This window comes from Ranitomeya imitator, chromosome 4 (assembly GCF_032444005.1).
Source record: "Ranitomeya imitator isolate aRanImi1 chromosome 4, aRanImi1.pri, whole genome shotgun sequence".
Lineage (NCBI taxonomy): Eukaryota > Metazoa > Chordata > Amphibia > Anura > Dendrobatidae > Ranitomeya > Ranitomeya imitator.
In genome coordinates, this window is record NC_091285.1 from 424,357,232 (window position 1) to 424,375,006 (window position 17,775).

At 44.9% G+C, this 17,775-nt stretch overlaps 1 protein-coding gene across 1 annotated transcript in view; it reads left to right on the forward strand.

Moving 5' to 3' along the window:
* Positions 1-17,775, forward strand: part of NCAPH2 (non-SMC condensin II complex subunit H2) — a 205,580-nt gene that overhangs the window by 142,199 nt on the left and 45,606 nt on the right. Inside the window, exons 14-15 of the mRNA XM_069765477.1 lie at positions 3,698-3,751; positions 15,535-15,605. Coding sequence (XP_069621578.1) covers positions 3,698-3,751; positions 15,535-15,605 — 125 coding nt within the window. The remainder of the gene's footprint in view (positions 1-3,697; positions 3,752-15,534; positions 15,606-17,775) is intronic.

The following is a 17,775-nucleotide window of genomic DNA, read 5'->3' on the forward strand; positions in this document are numbered from 1 at the left end:
CCTTGTCTGCATGGCTCCTTATTCCCATCCTTGTCTGCATGGCTCCTTATTCCCATCCTTGTCTGCATGGCTCCTTATTCCCATCCTTGCCTGCATGGCTCCTTATTCCCATCCTTGTCTGCATGGCTCTTTATTCCCATCCTTGTCTGCATGGCTCCTTATTCTCATCCTTGTCTGCATAGCTCTTTATTTCCATCCTTGTCTGCATGGCTCCTTATTCCCATCCTTGTCTGCATGGCTCCTTATTCCCATCCTTGTCTGCATGGCTCCTTATTTCCATCCTTGCCTGCATGGCTCCTTATTTCCATCCTTGTCTGCATGGCTCCTTATTCCCATCCTTGTCTGCATGGCTCCTTATTCCCATCCTTGTCTGCATGGCTCCTTATTCCCATCCTTGTCTGCATGGCTCCTTATTTCCATCCTTGTCTGCATAGCTCTTTATTTCCATCCTTGTCTGCATGGCTCCTTATTCCCATCCTTGTCTGCATGGCTCCTTATTCCCATCCTTGTCTGCATGGCTCCTTATTCCCATCCTTGTCTGCATGGCTCCTTATTCCCATCCTTGTCTGCATGGCTCCTTATTCCCATCCTTGTCTGCATGGCTCCTTATTCCCATCCTTGTCTGCATGGCTCCTTATTCCCATCCTTGCCTGCATGGCTCCTTATTCCCATCCTTGTCTGCATGGCTCCTTATTCCCATCCTTGTCTGCATGGCTCTTTATTCCCATCCTTGTCTGCATGGCTCCTTATTCTCATCCTTGTCTGCATGGCTCCTTATTCCCATCCTTGTCTGCATGGCTCTTTATTCCCATCCTTGTCTGCATGGCTCCTTATTCCCATCCTCGTCTGCATGGCTCTTTATTCCCATCCTTGTCTGCATGGCTCTTTATTCCCATCCTTGTCTGCATGGCTCCTTATTCCCATCCTTGTCTGCATGGCTCTTTATTCCCATCCTTGTCTGCATGGCTCCTTATTCTCATCCTTGTCTGCATAGCTCTTTATTTACATCCTTGTCTGCATGGCTCCTTATTCCCATCCTTGTCTGCATGGCTCCTTATCCCCATCCTTGCCTGCATGGCTCCTTATTCCCATCCTTGTCTGCATGGCTCCTTATCCCCATCCTTGCCTGCATGGCTCCTTATTCCCATCCTTCTCTGCATGGCTCCTTATTCCCATCCTTGTCTGCATGGCTCCTTGTTCCCATCCTGGTCTGCATGGCTCCTTATTCCCATCTTTGTCTGCATGGCTCTTTATTCCCATCCTTGTCTGCATGGCTCCTTATTCCCATCCTTGTCTGCATGGCTCTTTATTCCCATCCTTGGCTGCATGGCTCCTTATCCCCATCCTTGTCTGCATGGCTCCTTGTTCCCATCCTTTTCTGCATGGCTCCTTGTTCCCATCCTGGTCTGCTTGGCTCCTCACAACCCCCCCCCCCCCAATCCTGGTCTGCATGGCTCCTCACCCCCCCATCCTGGTCTACAAAGAAAATGTGCTGCAAGACTTTACTTATACACAAGTATATACTCCGGTACAGTCATTACTAGCTGCGCAATAAAAAGAAAAGAACCACTAACTGCCACCACCAATTGTTTATGCAGGCAGATTGGACACCTATTACAGGTAGTGTATGGCTTCAGGGGTGTGTTTTACAGAGCAAGAGGAACAGCGCTATTACATTTTATATTTAATCCAGAAAGATAGTCAATGTTTATTTAAAAAAAGAAAAAAAGCAAGATGATACAAAATGGTAACAAAATTATACGATATCGCTTTTTATTTTATGTAATCGTATATAACGAATGAAACTTACTAAGCCTGGTCACAGAAATGGCTTGGGGTACGTTCCCATGATGAGTATTTTATAGTTACGTATTTTTATAGTTTTTGACACATACTTTTTTTTCTCGTTTGGTATGTTATTAGATGTGCAAAGATATAGATAGATATAGGGGTAGATGGATAGCGATGAGATATAATTAGTGCCTTGTGTGTGTAGTTTACTGTACTGTACATAGATTAACCTAATAAATGAAAAAAATATTACGTTGTGGGTCCCCCTCCCCATTTTCGATGACCAGCCAAGGTATCCCTCGTTCACCAATTTATTGAAGAAGAAAAAAATCCCATGCAGATCTGCAGTAATCCAACGAATGCCACTCACTGACTGTAGTGGAAGCCAGCGATGATGATGAACGTACTATTCACAATCGCCGGAGCAAAAGCGAGGAGCGTAGACTACATCTGACATGCGGGGCAACGTTTGGGAAATACATTTGTAAAAGGGGGACTGTCTCTTGTCTTTCTATGTGTTTCAGATATCCTTTTCTGGACTATTTCATGTTCGGTTGATTACTGTTGTCCTGTATGTTTTTGTTTTTTCTTTTTTTTAAATGGTAAGCAAGGGATTGTGTGGTGAAGTCTCATTTAACATTTTTTTTTATTACAGAGTTAGTAATGGGGGTGTCTGATAAACATCTCTTCATTACTAAACCCATGGGTTGATGGCAGCTGGGATTTTTGACAAATCACCGCTGTCCTCAAATCCAACTACCATTACCTTGTGGGCTTGTATTTTAGGCTGAAAAGGGGAAAATAACCATTGACCTTCCCAGCCTTATAACATATGCACCCAGCTGTCTGCTTTGCCTTGTCTGGTTATCACAAATGAACCTAACTTTTTTTTAAAATTTATTAATTTATTTATTGGGTTAAGCCAGGCTAAAAACACCTTTGTAAATGCACTTACAACATGTTTTTTTAACTGCGGATTTACTGCTGCGGCTCAGAAACCTGCATTGCAGGTGAGTTTACATAGTGTAAAAAAGCAGTGGGCATGGGATTTCTATTAATCCCATCCACTGTGCTTGTACTATACAACTCAGCGTTTTGGACAAGATGAAAAAAAGCGTCCATAGCTCTAGTATTACTGATCGTGGGCACATAGCCTTAAAGCTTAGTGGAGGGAAGCACTCCTGGTTTGGAAAATGGACACTCACACAGCAAACCATGTTTTCTGAGAATGACAAAGACCTAACTGCTTTTTCTTGGCTCTGAGTTATGCCCACATACCTCTCCTTGATGACCTCATGTGGGGCGGATTGTGGGATGTGCGGAGTCTGTTAGCATTTTATGATATCTCCGACTTGCAGGATATCTTGAAGGCTCTCGGAGGTAGATATTGACACCATATTTTTTATCGTGATTTTGCCATTTCATAGAGACCAAATGTGACATGTTTAGCCTAATCGATCTAACCGTTATTAATTTGGAGGGATCCTTCCCTTTCGCTACAATGCCGAAAATCTATATCTCATAATTATCGGATCAGTACAAACGCCCAGTATTCTCAATGGAGACACAAAGGCTGGAAAATTTTCAGCAAGATCCTTTTGAACCCAGGATGTCCTTCCTATGCGTAAGCAAATATCAGTTTTGCTGTCCCCCTTACAGCAGAAACCTCCTGTTTTAATTACAGTATCTGTCCCCAGCAGCGAGTCCCAGCTTCAAAGGGAGCTTGGATTCTTAGCTCTTGCTATGTTTTTAATTGGCTTTTCACACTTCCTAGCTATACATAATTTTCCTTCTTTCCCAGATGTCCAATGTAAGGGGGAGGACATATCAACTTCCTGGAGATGTCTTATGGATTTTAACTTTCCTCTGACAGGTCCCATTTAAAATGATTTCTTTATTTTTGCAGCCTGGCATGGGACAGATCCGGTGACGTATAAAAGGAAAGGTCCAACTTTTACAGGTATGTTTCTACTTGTTTTTTCGGGTGTGCTAAGAATAGTATAGAAGAATGTGGCTCCTATAGAAATACCTGTCCTTGTTGCTATAGCAACTAGTCAATGCAACTCTTTTTACGGTGGAGATGGATATCTATCTGTACATACAGTGGGGCAAAAAAGTATTTAGTCAGTCAGCAATAGTGCAAGTTCCACCACTTAAAAAGATGAGGCGTCTGTAATTTACATCATAGGTAGACCTCAACTATGGGAGACAAACTGAGAAAAAAAAATCCAGAAAATCACATTGTCTGTTTTTTTTTATCAGTTTTTTTGTATATTATGGTGGAAAATAAGTATTTGGTCAGAAACAAACAATCAAGATTTCTGGCTCTCACAGACCTGTAACTTCTTCTTTAAGAGTTTCCTCTTTCCTCCACTCATTACCTGTAGTAATGGCACCTGTTTAAACTTATCAGTATAAAAAGACACCTGTGCACACCCTCAAACAGTCTGACTCCAAACTCCACTAAGGTGAAGACCAAAGAGCTGTCAAAGGACACCAGAAACAAAATTGTAGCCCTGCACCAGGCTGGGAAGACTGAATCTGCAATAGCCAACCAGCTTGGAGTGAAGAAATCAACAGTGGGAGCAATAATTAGAAAATGGAAGACATACAAGACCACTGATAATCTCCCTCGATCTGGGGCTCCACGCAAAATCCCACCCCGTGGGGTCAGAATGATCACAAGAACGGTGAGCAAAAGTCCCAGAACCACGCGGGGGGACCTAGTGAATGAACTGCAGAGAGCTGGGACCAATGTAACAAGGCCTACCATAAGTAACACACTACGCCACCATGGACTCAGATCCTGCAGTGCCAGATGTGTCCCACTGCTTAAGCCAGTACATGTCCGGGCCCGTCTGAAGTTTGCTAGAGAGCATTTGGATGATCCAGAGGAGTTTTGGGAGAATGTCCTATGGTCTGATGAAACCAAACTGGAACTGTTTGGTAGAAACACAACTTGTCGTGTTTGGAGGAAAAAGAATACTGAGTTGCATCCATCAAACACCATACCTACTGTAAAGCATGGTGGTGGAAACATCATGCTTTGGGGCTGTTTCTCTGCAAAGGGGCCAGGACGACTGATCCGGGTACATGAAAGAATGAATGGGGCCATGTATCGTGAGATTTTGAGTGCAAACCTCCTTCCATCAGCAAGGGCATTGAAGATGAAACGTGGCTGGGTCTTTCAACATGACAATGATCCAAAGCACACCGCCAGGGCAACGAAGGAGTGGCTTCGTAAGAAGCATTTCAAGGTTCTGGAGTGGCCTAGCCAGTCTCCAGATCTCAACCCTATAGAAAACCTTTGGAGGGAGTTGAAAGTCTGTGTTGCCAAGCGAAAAGCCAAAAATATCACTGCTCTAGAGCAGGGGTCCCCAACTCCAGTCCTCAAGGCCCACCAACAGGTCATGTTTTCAGGATTTCCTTTGCATTGCACAGGTGATGCAATTATTACCTGGGCAAGACTAAGGAAATCCTGAAAACATGACATGTTGGTGGGCCTTGAGGACTGGAGTTGGGGACCCCTGCTCTAGAGGAGATCTGCATGGAGGAATGGGCCAACATACCAACAACAGTGTGTGGCAACCTTGTGAAGACTTACAGAAAACGTTTGACCTCTGTCATTGCCAACAAAGGATATATTACAAAGTATTGAGATGAACTTTTGTTTCTGACCAAATACTTATTTTCCACCATAATATGCAAATAAAATGTTAAAAAAACAGACAATGTGATTTTGTGGATTTTGTTTTCTCAGTTTGTCTCCCATAGTTGAGGTCTACCTATGATGTAAATTACAGACGCCTCTCATCTTTTTAAGTGGTGGAACTTGCACTATTGCTGACTGACTAAATACTTTTTTGCCCCACTGTATGTCTGGATATAGAGAGTTGAATTTCTGTTGTCTGTTCTTTATACACAAATTATAAGATCAGTCTCCAACAAATTTGGCACATAGACATTCAAGCTCTAAAGTTTTTAAAATGGATTTTGGCTCTCTTGGGTCTACAGTTATCAACATATTCACCCAAAAAATTAATACATAAGTGTTCTGAAGATATTCGCCCAAAAAATTTAACGTGAAAGCAAAATTTACAGCCAAATGATTGGATCAATATTTGTCAAATTTGAACATGGATAAGTCGGGCACTTTGGCATGTTTTACATTGGTTTCAGCTCTCTAAGATCCAAAGTTATCGACTCATTCACCCAAAAATGGAACACAAAGCAAATACACTGCTCAAAAAAATAAAGGGAACACATAAACAGAATACAACTCCAAGTAAATCAAACTTCTGTGAAATCAAACTGTCTATTTAGGAAGCAACACTGTTTGACAATCAATTCCACATGCTGTTGTGCAAATGGAATAGACAAGAGATAGAAATTAATGGCAATTATCAAGACACTCTATAAAGGAGTGATTCTGCAGGTGGGGACCACAGTCCACATCTCCGTACCAATGCTTTCTGGCTGATGTTTTGGTCACTTTTGATTGATTGTTGTGCTTTCACACTCGTGGTAGCATGGGACGAACTCTACAACCCACACAAGTGGCTCAGATAGTGCAGCTCATCCAGGATGGCACATCATTGCGAGCTGTGGCAAGGTTTGCTGTGTCTGTCAGCGTAGAGGCTGGAGGCGCTACCAGGAGACAGGCCAGTACACCAGGAGACGTTGAGGGGGCCGTAGGAGGGCAACAACCCAGCAGCAGGACCGCTACCTCAGCCTTTGTGCAAGGAGGAACAGGAGGAGCACTGCCAGAGCCCTGCAAAATGACCTCCAACAGGCCACAAATGTGCATCTGTCTGCACAAACGGTTAGAAACCGACTGCATGAGGATGGTCTGAGTGCCCGACGTCCACAGAATGGGGGTTGTGCTCACAGCCCAACACCGTGCAGGATGCTTGGCATTTGCCACAGAACACCAGGATTGGCAAATACGTCACTGGCGCCCTGTGCTCTTCACAGATAGAAGGTTCACACTGAGCACATGTGACAGAGTCTGGAGACGCCGTGGAGAGCGATCTGCTGCCTGCAACATCCTTCAGCATGACCGGTTTGGCAGTGGGTCAGTAATGGTGTTGGGTGGCATTTCTTTGGAGGGCCGCACAGCCCTCCATGTGCTCGCCAGAGGTAGCCTGACTGCCATTAGGTACAGAGATGAGATCCTCAGACCCATTGTGAGACCATATGCTGGTACGGTTGGCCCGGGGTTCCTCCTAATGCAGGACAATGCCAGACCTCATGTGGCTGGAGTGTGTCAGCAGTTCCTGCAAGATGAAGGCATTGAAGCTATGGACTGGGTTGGCTGTTCCCCAGACCTGAATCCGATTGAACACATCTGGGACATCATGTTTCTCACCATCCACCAATATCAAGTTGCACCACAGACTGTCCAGGAGTTGGTGGATGCTTTAGTCCAGGTCTGGGAGGAGATCCCTCAGGAGACCATCCGTCGCCTCATCAGGAGCATGCCCATGTGTTGTAGGGAGGTCATACAGGCACATGGAGGCCACACACACTACTGAGCATCATTTCCTTGTCTTGAGGCATTTCCACTGAAGTTGGATCAGCCTGTAATTTGATTTTCCACTTTGATTTTGAGCATCATTCCAACTCCAGACCTCCATGGGATATTCATTTTTTACATTGATCATTTTTATGTTTTTTTGTTCTCAACACATTCCACTATGTAATGAATAAAGATTTACAACTGAAATATTTCATTCAGTCAGATCTTGGATGTGGTATTTTAGTGTTCCCTTTATTTTTTTGAGCAGTGTATTAATTTACAGCCAAATGACTGGTCCAGTCTGCCCTAAACGTGAGACGCGTAACAGGAATTTTTGGAGGTTTTGCACAGAGGGTTTCGCCTCCTGGAACCTACCTTTCTCAACATATTTGCAAAAAAAAATAACATTTTTTAATTTGTTTGGGATACCGCTAAAGAAAAGCAATATTTCTGTCCATAACTCAGATATGTTGGCTTCATAATTTTAACAAAGTTTTCAAAAACACATATACACAACAAACTGTTATGGTGCTTTTCACATTGCGTTCAAGTACCTATTCGTTGACCCAGTCAGCCCCCTGCAAAACTGAGTACACTCCAAAAGATGATGGACAACAGAACACAGTTAAGCTCTGTTGTCACCATTAGGGTATGTTTCCATGTTCAGGAAACGCTGCGTTTTTGACGCAGCGTTGAGCCGCAGCATCAAAAACGCAGCGTCCAGATGTTACAGCATAGTGGAGGGGATTTCATTAACAGAGCAAAAAAGGGGAGAAGCCAGTGCAGCCTAAGGGGTGACTCGGTAATGCTCCAGGTACAGCATGCTTTTAATGTGGTCTTACTTTTAGTTCATTTAGGAGGCCTTTATGGCACAGCGAATATAAAAAACGTAGTGTAGGACTGCCCCAATATGAGATTGCCGTGAAGAGGCGGGGTGGCTCAAAGAATTGATCAATTGTTTGCTAAGTGTCTCATTTTGAAAATACAGTTAGAAATTAATATGTGCATTTGCACTTTATGTATTGCGTCTTAACCTTAGGCTGCGCTGGCTTCTCCCCTTTTTTGCTCCGGGATTTCATTAAATCCCGTCTCCACTATGCATTAAAAGTCATGCGGCATGCCTGCAAAAATGCACATGTGGCGCGTCTTTTAAGAACGCAGCATGTCCTTACATTGCAGAAACAACACAAGGACAACGCAGGTGACCTGCCAGTGACCTCAGGTGCAGATTTGGTCAGGATTTTACCTGCATAAAATCCTGATGCAATCCTGAGTGTGGACACCTACCCTTATAGTCTATGACCCCGTCTGCACATATGCCGGGTTCTGCCGCAAGCCCCAACAAGGCCAACAAACGAGTGCGTGACCACAATGTGAAATCACCCTTAAATCAAATAGACCTGTGTGATGTCTAATAACTATACAAGTTCAAAATAGAACAAAACTGAATTGTGAGTGGTCGCAATGCTGTGTTTCACAATTTCTTGCCTCATTTGTTTTCCAATACTTTGTATGCTAAAGTGAATGTTGTCACTCAAAACTACAACTCGTCCTGCAAATAATAGCTCTCACCCAGCTGTTCTGTGTTTAGGTAATATTGTGCTCCTCAGTGCTCAGATAGCGTCCCGCCCAGTAAGTATCCATATAAAGAAGAATCTGTCACTCTTAAATAGGTGCTGTAGAAACTTTAATTACCGGTATATAGTCTATAAATCATGTGATATTTTTGTCAAACCGACCTTCCTGAAACATACACAAGTGATAAAGGACTTATGGAGCATCCTGTAGTATATGCGCTATGTGAATGGAGACGATTTTCGCTGGGTGATGAGTGCAGGTGACATTCATTATCTATTTAAGAGTGCCTAATTCTTTTCATATGGCTGATAGTGGAAAAATTAAAAACCTTGACTATTAGAAGAACTGGTTGTAAGAAAAAAATGAATGCGCAGAAGTAGAAATTGGCAAGGGGATCAAGGGAATTGGCAAACAGCAATAGTTGGCAAACCGTAATAGTGTGCTATGCAGAAAAAATTTTCTCTGATCGCCCATGACGGCACCACGGAGAGAGGGGATCCGCCCACCAAGGACAGGAAACCTACGGATAAAAAGGCGGTACCACTCTCCTGCATCAGTTGGTTTCCTGTCCTTGATGGGAGACCTACGGACTTACCAGTCAGCGTTGGAATTCCGGGGCCAACCAGTCCGATTCAGGCAGCTGGGGTCCCTCTGCCTCGGCTGGGGTGGTGACCCGAGGCACCACCGCTGGGGGCTAGTGGGCCTCAAGGGTGCGTGGAGGAGGTGACAAGGAGTTCGCGGTCACCTCCTCAGGTAAGATGCAGCAGCGGCAACATCCAGGGGGGTCCCTCTGTGGTTGCGGGAGGTGCGGCGTGGCCCTCCCCTAGCTCGCGTCAGCCTGCACACTGCAACGCCATCGGGCTTGCAGAGCCGCGCAATAAGGGTCTGCATAGGACCGGGGGTGCCGGTCAGCAGCGCCATATCTGTACTCCGGGCGCCATCTTGGAAAGTCGGCGATGCCCGGAACTGCGCTGGTCTCGCGAGACGCCGGGGCGCCGCGGAAGCGATTGCGCAGGCGTCGGCGCTCCTCGCTGTAGCTGGACGCTCCATAGATCCCGACATGACGCTTAGGCGTTCTACAAGACGCAGGAGCGTCTGCGCAGGCGCCAGCGTTTCAGCGCTCCTCGTGCCGGCCGGGCGCTACTGCGCAGGCGCCGGGAAGTAGAAAATGTCAGCGCCAGCGTAGCAAGTGTTGTTTTGCGCAGACCAGCAGCAGCAGTATGAGCGACCCGGCATCTCCCTTGCCTGAATCACCTCCACCTATAGCATCGCCGCAGCAGCAAAAAAGGCGGCAGCAGAAAGGTTACCAGGACACCAGCAAAGAACGCCAAAGGTCTCAACACAGCAAGGAGTCCAGCACGGCGTCGGGGAAAAAGCCAGAGGCTGAGAATTCCCAACCGGTATTTATGGGTCCTGGAGGTGGTAAGTTGATCTTCGTGAAAGTTAGAGACAGTAAGATTATTATTTGTCTCTTTTAGGGAAGGAAAAGCGTAGGTAAAACCAAGCACAAGGTCTGTGCCATCTGTAAAGAGGATCTTCCACTCGCCTGGGAGAAGCAGCTATGTAATTCCTGCATACAGCAGACGGTATCAGAAAGCCTGCCCGGGTTTGCAACAGATCTTAAAAACCTGATTAAAGAGCAGGTGGAAGACACCTTTAAATCCCTTAAAAGGGGAAGAAAACGGAGAAGGACCAGACACAGGTCCCCGTCCCCAGTCTCTAAATCTGACAGCGATAGTGCGAGTTCGGAATCCTCCGACTCCTCCTCCGCGTCTTCGTCATCCACTTCTTCCTCAGGAGGTCACAATTGTTTCCCATTAGAGGACACTGATGGCCTCATAAAGGCAGTGAGGAGTACTATGGGGTTAGTAGACTCCCACCCTAAAAAATCAGCACAAGACATTATGTTTGGGGGCTTAGAACAAAAAAAGAGGAGAGCTTTTCCGCTTAATGAAACAATTGCAGCGCTAATCAAAAAGGAATGGAAAAAACCCATGAAAAAGACTCTCCTAACTCCCAAAAGGAAATACCCCTTTGAGGATGAATCCTGCTCCTTTTGGGAAAAAGCCCCCAAATTAGATGTAGCAATAGCGAAAGCATCAAAGAAATTCGCTCTCCCGTTTGAGGACATGGGGGTCCTAAAAGACCCTATGGACAAGAAGGCGGATGCCTTCCTCAAGGGCTCTTGGGAGTCAGCGGGAGGAGGCCTGAAACCGGCAGTGGCAGCAGCATGCACATCTCGCTCCCTAATGATCTGGTTGAATCAACTAGAGGGTCAATTAAAGGGGAAAACTTCCCGAGACTTGATGCTGAAGACATTACCCGTAATAAGGGGAGCTGCGGCCTTTCTGGCTGACGCCTCGGCAGACTCTATAAGATTAGCTGCCAGGTCGGCAGTATTTGCTAATGCGGCCAGGCGTGCCCTCTGGCTTAAGAATTGGCCTGGCGATCTACAAACAAAAACAAAATTGTGTACTATCCCCTGCGAAGGGGAGTTTTTGTTCGGTTCCACATTAGATGATATCTTGGAAAAAGCAGGGGACAAGAAAAAGTCCTTTCCCTCTCTAGGTCTCCCCTCTTACAGGAAGCCCTTTCGAAACAAGAGGTTTTTCCGTAAGAACCCTGGGAGAGGCCAGGGAAAGTGGGAGGATAAGAGGAACAAGAACAAGGGGTTCATCTTTAACAAAAACCCCAGCGATACCAAGAAGCCTTCTCAATGAAGGTTCGCCCCAGGTGGGAGGGAGATTATCTCTCTTTCTCCCAGCCTGGAAAAAGATTACCTCCAGTCAATGGATTCTAAACATCATAGAATCAGGTCTGAGGCTGACATTCAAAAAATGGCCCCGTCCCTCTTTTACGATGACATCTATAAGATCTTCGGCAGAAGAACAGCTGGCACTGGAAAACGAGGTCATCGGGCTAGTAAAAAAGGGAGTACTCCTGGAGGTTCCCCCACAAGAAAGAGGGCAAGGGTACTATTCCCCTCTATTCCTGAGGAAGAAACCAGACGGTTCCTTCAGGACCATTATAAATCTAAAAAAACTAAACAATTACTTGGACGTTCAAGCATTCAAGATGGAAACGATAAAATCATCTATCAAAATGTTGTTTCCCCAATGCTTCATGGTGGTCCTGGACCTAAAGGACGCATATTATCACGTCCCAATACACAAGGATCACCAGAGGTTCCTCAGGATGGCAGTTCACATCAGGGGAGTCCTAAATCACTTCCAATTTTCAGCTCTACCATTTGGCCTTGCCATAGCCCCGAGGGTTTTCACAAAGCTGATAGCAGAGGTAATGGCTCACCTCAGGGAAGAAAATACCCTAATCGTTCCATATCTGGACGATTTCTTGGTGATAGGCTCCTCCCCGCAACATTGCGAGGATCAACTGGCAATAGTGATGCATTCTTTAAAGAAATTGGGCTGGCTAATAAAAGTAGGGAAGTCCAGACTAATGCCTTCTCAGGTCCAGGAGTACCTAGGTCTCACTCTAGACTCCAAAAAGATGGAGTGTCGGCTCCCAGAGAACAAGATACAAAAACTAAAAAGTTTAGTATCAAGAACCCAATCTCTCCCCTCCATAACACTCCGTCAGGCCATGTCCCTCTTAGGCTCCATGACCTCTTGTATTCCAGCGGTCCAGTGGGCCCAATTACATTCGAGAGTCCTTCAATGGCAGATATTATCGGAGCAAATCCATCTAGGAGGGCATTTAGACGGGCAGTTGACTCTATCTCCTCGCACCAATCACTCTCTAACATGGTGGAAATCGCAGGAAAATCTTTCCCAGGGAGTCCCATGGGTAATTCAGGTCTCGAAAGTCCTGACTACAGACGCAAGCCCTTCAGGGTGGGGGGCCCATCTGGGCGACCTAGTAGCCCAGGGCATTTGGTCTCCATCTCTGGTAAACAAATCCTCCAACATGAAGGAACTCCTTGCAGTAAAATTTGGCCTTCAAGAATTCTTGGGGGTCCTTCACTCTCACCATGTAAGAGTAATGTCGGACAACCGGGTGGTAGTATCTTACCTAAATCACCAGGGGGGTACCCGTTCCAAAAATCTAATGGAAGTGACCGACTCAATCCTGCAAATAGCCGAGAGCAATCTCTTATCCCTAACAAGCCTACACATAAAGGGAGTAGACAATTACAAAGCAGACTTCCTCAGCCGGTCCAGCCTAAAACAGGGGGAATGGGAACTAAATCGGTCAATATTCACCCAGATCACAGAAAGATGGGGTGTTCCCAAAATAGATCTCTTTGCGAGCCATCTAAACAAAAAAGTAGCCTCCTTTTGCTCCCTATCTCCTCTGGGGAACCCAGTAGCGGTGGACGCTTTCCTGATATCTTGGGGTCACCATCTTGTCTATGCCTTCCCTCCTCTTATTCTGATTCCAGCAGTGCTGAGGAAGATTCGGGAGGACGGGGCGCTGGTCATCCTAATTGCCCCGTTCTGGCCGAAGAGACCTTGGTTCTCATGGATGAGGAAGATGTCAATATCCGACCCTTGGGTATTACCAGACCTTCAGGATCTATTGTCGCAGGGCCCAGTCTGTCACCCTCGAGTCAAGAACTTGCACTTGACAGCTTGGCTCTTGAAAGGAAATTATTAGAGAGCAGAGGGTTCTCTCCGGGGCTAATCTCAACCCTGTTACAAAGTAGGAAGCCGGTTACAACAAAACAATACGGCAAGGTATGGAAAAAATTTCTGTCTTCTTCAGGTGTAAGAATAGGGAAAGAAATTCCCCTTACTTCCATACTAGAATTCCTACAAAATGGGTTGGAGATGGGGTTGGCCACTAGTACCCTAAAAGTTCATGTGGCAGCTTTGGGAGCCCTATTCAATTTTGACTTAGCTTCAAACAGATGGGTCTCTAGATTTTTCAGGGCAGCAGGAAGATCGAGGCCTCTTCCAGTAAAAGTTGTTCCTCAATGGGACTTAAACTTGGTCCTTAAAGCCCTGACTAGTACTCCATTTGAACCATTACGCGAAGCTTCACTGAAAAATTTATCTCTAAAAACTGCTCTGTTAGTCGCCCTCACTTCTGCCCGTAGGGTTAGCGACTTACAGGCTCTCTCAGCTAATCCTCCCTACACACAATTTCTAGAGGATAGAGTCATTTTAAAAATAGACCCAGCATATCTACCGAAAGTGGCTTCAAAATTTCACAGGTCCCAAGAGATATCTCTCCCCTCCTTCTGTCCCAACCCTAAAAATAAGGAGGAACAAACCTTACATACACTAGATGTAAAAAGGTGTCTCTTACATTACATAGAAGCCACTAGAGAGAGTAGGGAGGATCCCTCTCTGTTTGTGTGTTTCCAGGGTCCCCGGAAGGGGAAAAAAGCATCCAAAGCCACCATAGCAAGATGGATCACAGACGCCATCAGTCTCTCATACTCGGCAAGTGGGATGTCCGTTCCAGGGGAGGTTAAGGCTCACTCAACAAGGGCAGTGGCAACTTCCTGGGCGGAGAAAGCCGGAGCTTCTATAGACCAGATATGTAGAGCTGCTACCTGGTCTTCACCATCCACATTCTATAGGCACTATAGATTGGACCTAATCTCCTCTTCAGACCTTACTTTCGGTAAAAGGGTTCTGGAGGCGGTGGTCCCTCCCTGAATGTACTATCTATGCAATTCTCTCCGTGGTGCCGTCATGGGCGATCAGAGAAAAATATAGTTCTTACCGATAACGGTATTTCTCTGAGCCCATGACGGCACCCGTACATTCCCTCCCTTCACTTATGGGTGCGCACATCAAATTAGTGCCATAGTCTATTTATAGTCTTTAAACACGCGGTATCTCGTTATGATAAACAGTTAAAATTTACAAATGTTTTAGTAGTCTCCCATCGTTCTCTATGTAAAACAACTGATGCAGGAGAGTGGTACCGCCTTTTTATCCGTAGGTTTCCTGTCCTTGGTGGGCGGATCCCCTCTCTCCGTGGTGCCGTCATGGGCTCAGAGAAATACCGTTATCGGTAAGAACTATATTTTTTGCGCTTCTGACATGCTTGTATTAAACATGAATTATTAAATGAAGAAAAAATAATTCTTGCCCCATACTGAAATGTTCACTGTAAGAATGCACCTTGCAGGAATGATACCCACCACCTTATACTCTTGGGCGTCTTCACGCAATTTTGCTTCAAAGTTTAATGCTTTGTTTAAAAAAAAAAAAAAAATAATAATTTCATGTTTGTAACCAGATGTCTGACCCCAGCAGAGCCTGATATGCGAAACACCTCTAAGTAATGAAATTTCCAAGATTTGCAGAATTTCTACAAGTGACCTGATTAGGCATAATGAGTGATTATTTGAGTTTCTGTTCTTGGCTTTTAATAAGCATAGTAAGAGGCATCAGAAGAAAGCTAGGTATTGGTAACAGGTTATGTTCTTCTTCCTCCTCACACCTCTTCTGAACACATAACCAAAAAGTAGGTATACATTTTTCATCTCCAGAGCACTATTTAGAATATAGTAGCTAAAGCTTGGACCCTGAACTGTTTGGAAAGCTAACATTCTGGGCTTATAGTTATGATCCTAAGAGCAAAGCTCGGGCATACATTTGAGGTCTTGATGGTTATGTGAGTCATTGGCACTGAAATTGGAACTCATGACTTTTTGTGCACCTTTGCAGACATGGAAGTGTTGTATTGGGAACATGCCAAAGAACGCATTGCTGCACAGAGGAAACTCCAGAAAAGAATGGTAATGACATTGTGTAGATAGTCATGCTGCAGCATTTATACATTTCTGTGCAAGATTTTTAGGCAGCTGTGGAGAAAATGCTTAAAAAAAAAAGTGTCTTTATTATTGTCAATGAACAAAATGCAAAAAAGAATTAACAATACAAAATGTAAGTCAAATTAATGCAGCATCAAAGAATCAATTCTTCTAGGTACACTTGCACACAGTTTTAGAAGGGAATTGACTTGATGTTTAGATTAGGGCTATGTTTTGGCCATGTCATCACTAAGATTTGTAACTCTGCTTTATTCTGCTAATGCTTCTTAATCACATTTGCTGTATATTTGGGGTCATAATCCTGTCGTGTCTTTTATCTGCTGCATGAAGTTTCCTTTGCTGACCACTGCCTCTATAGTCCTCGAAGTTGCCCATTTCTTGGTGCTTCAAAAAGCTTGAACAGCATGTCTTGATTCAGTGGTCTGATTTGAAATTTTTATCTTGGAAAGACCTTGCTGGTGCATTGAAACTACTGTACCTTATGTCTCCTTGCCATGCTCAGTCCTATGTCATGGTGTATGACCTGTGATAATAGACAATCTTCCACAACCTTACCTTTTGTAACAGAATTTGGCTGTTCCTTACCCAGTTTACAGCCTCCTACACAGCTGTTTCAGTTAACCTCTTCACGACCTTTTACATACCTATATGTTGTGGCTATCGTGCGTGGCATGGGAGCTGTGACATTGATTGCTGCCGGGAGCCCGGCTTATGTGATTGCAGAGTCCCGGCCGTCACAGCCAGGCCTAGGGCCCAAACCGCCCCCAGCTGTTTAATGCTTTAAATGCCGCAATCATTACCAATTGCTGCATTTGGGAGGCAGGAGAGGGAGGGGGTTTCCGCACCCTCGCAACATCATCTCTGACTGCCAATTGTCATGGCTACCCGAGGTCATCATGACATCCTTCAGGTCTGCCAGCTACGATGGCCTGTTTAGACCATGTCAAGAGCATGGTCTAAAAGACGTTCTGTCAGTGTAACAGTGACAGGGGTATAATGCATTCCAGTGCTGGTAGAGGTGCTAATTAAGAAAGTAAAAACAAGTAAAAAAAAAAAAAAGTTGCAAAAATGTATGTATGTCTCTATCTGTCGCAAAGTACACACATACTGTCACACTAGTTAACCCCTTAAGTGAACACCCTAAAAATGAAACAAGTAAAACAAGGAGATCAAAAAGTTGAATGGAAATAAATGGTATTGCTAAAAATGTCATCTTGTCCCACAAAAAACAAGCCACCATAGAGGTATGTCAGCGGAGGACTAAAAAAAGTTATAGCTCTCAAAAGAATAGAAAAAAATAATTGCTTTTGCATTTCTATAAATAGTTTGTCTATAAAAAAAACTAAACTAAATAAAAAATAAGCAACCTGGTATCTCTGACCTGAAAAAATGAAGTGCTGGCCTTTGTTTATTTTGCCCTCCAAAAATCAGAATAAGGAGCAATCAAAAAATTGTGCCTAAATATACAGCTGTGGGCTGAGATTCATAGCCTATGAAGATCCATGGGTATTAACTAGTGATGAGCGAGTATACTCGTTGCTCGGGTTTTCCCTAGCACGCTTGGTTGGTTTCCGAGTATTTGTAAGTGCTCGGAGATTTCGTTTTCGTTGCCTCGGCTGCATGATTTACAGCTAATAGGCAGTTTGAATACATGTGGGGATTCCCTAGCAACTAGGCAACCCCCATATGTACTCAGGCTGTCTAGCAGCCGTAAATCATGCAGCTTCATCAACAAAAGCTAAATCTTCGAGCAGTTAAAAATACGCGGAGATCACCCGAGAGTGCTCGGGAAAACCCGAGCAACGAGTACACTCGGTCATCACTAGTATTAACCCCTCCCCAGGCTATAAACACCAGCCCCCGGCGGTCGGCTTTCCCTCTCTGGCGCGGGAGCCCACGCCATTTTTTTTTTTCTCTAATTTTTTTTTTAAACAGATAATGTGTTTAAGGCTGGGGTCACACTTGTGAGAAACTCACACGAGTCTCGCACCTTAGTACCTGCCGCCGGCACTTGGGACCGGAGTGTCCGGCTGCATGTGTTGCTATGTAGCTGAGTGCTCCGGTGGTAGTGTCGGGTACTGAGGTGCGAGACTCGTGCCAGTTTCTCGCAAGTGTGAATGTTTTTAAAATTTCT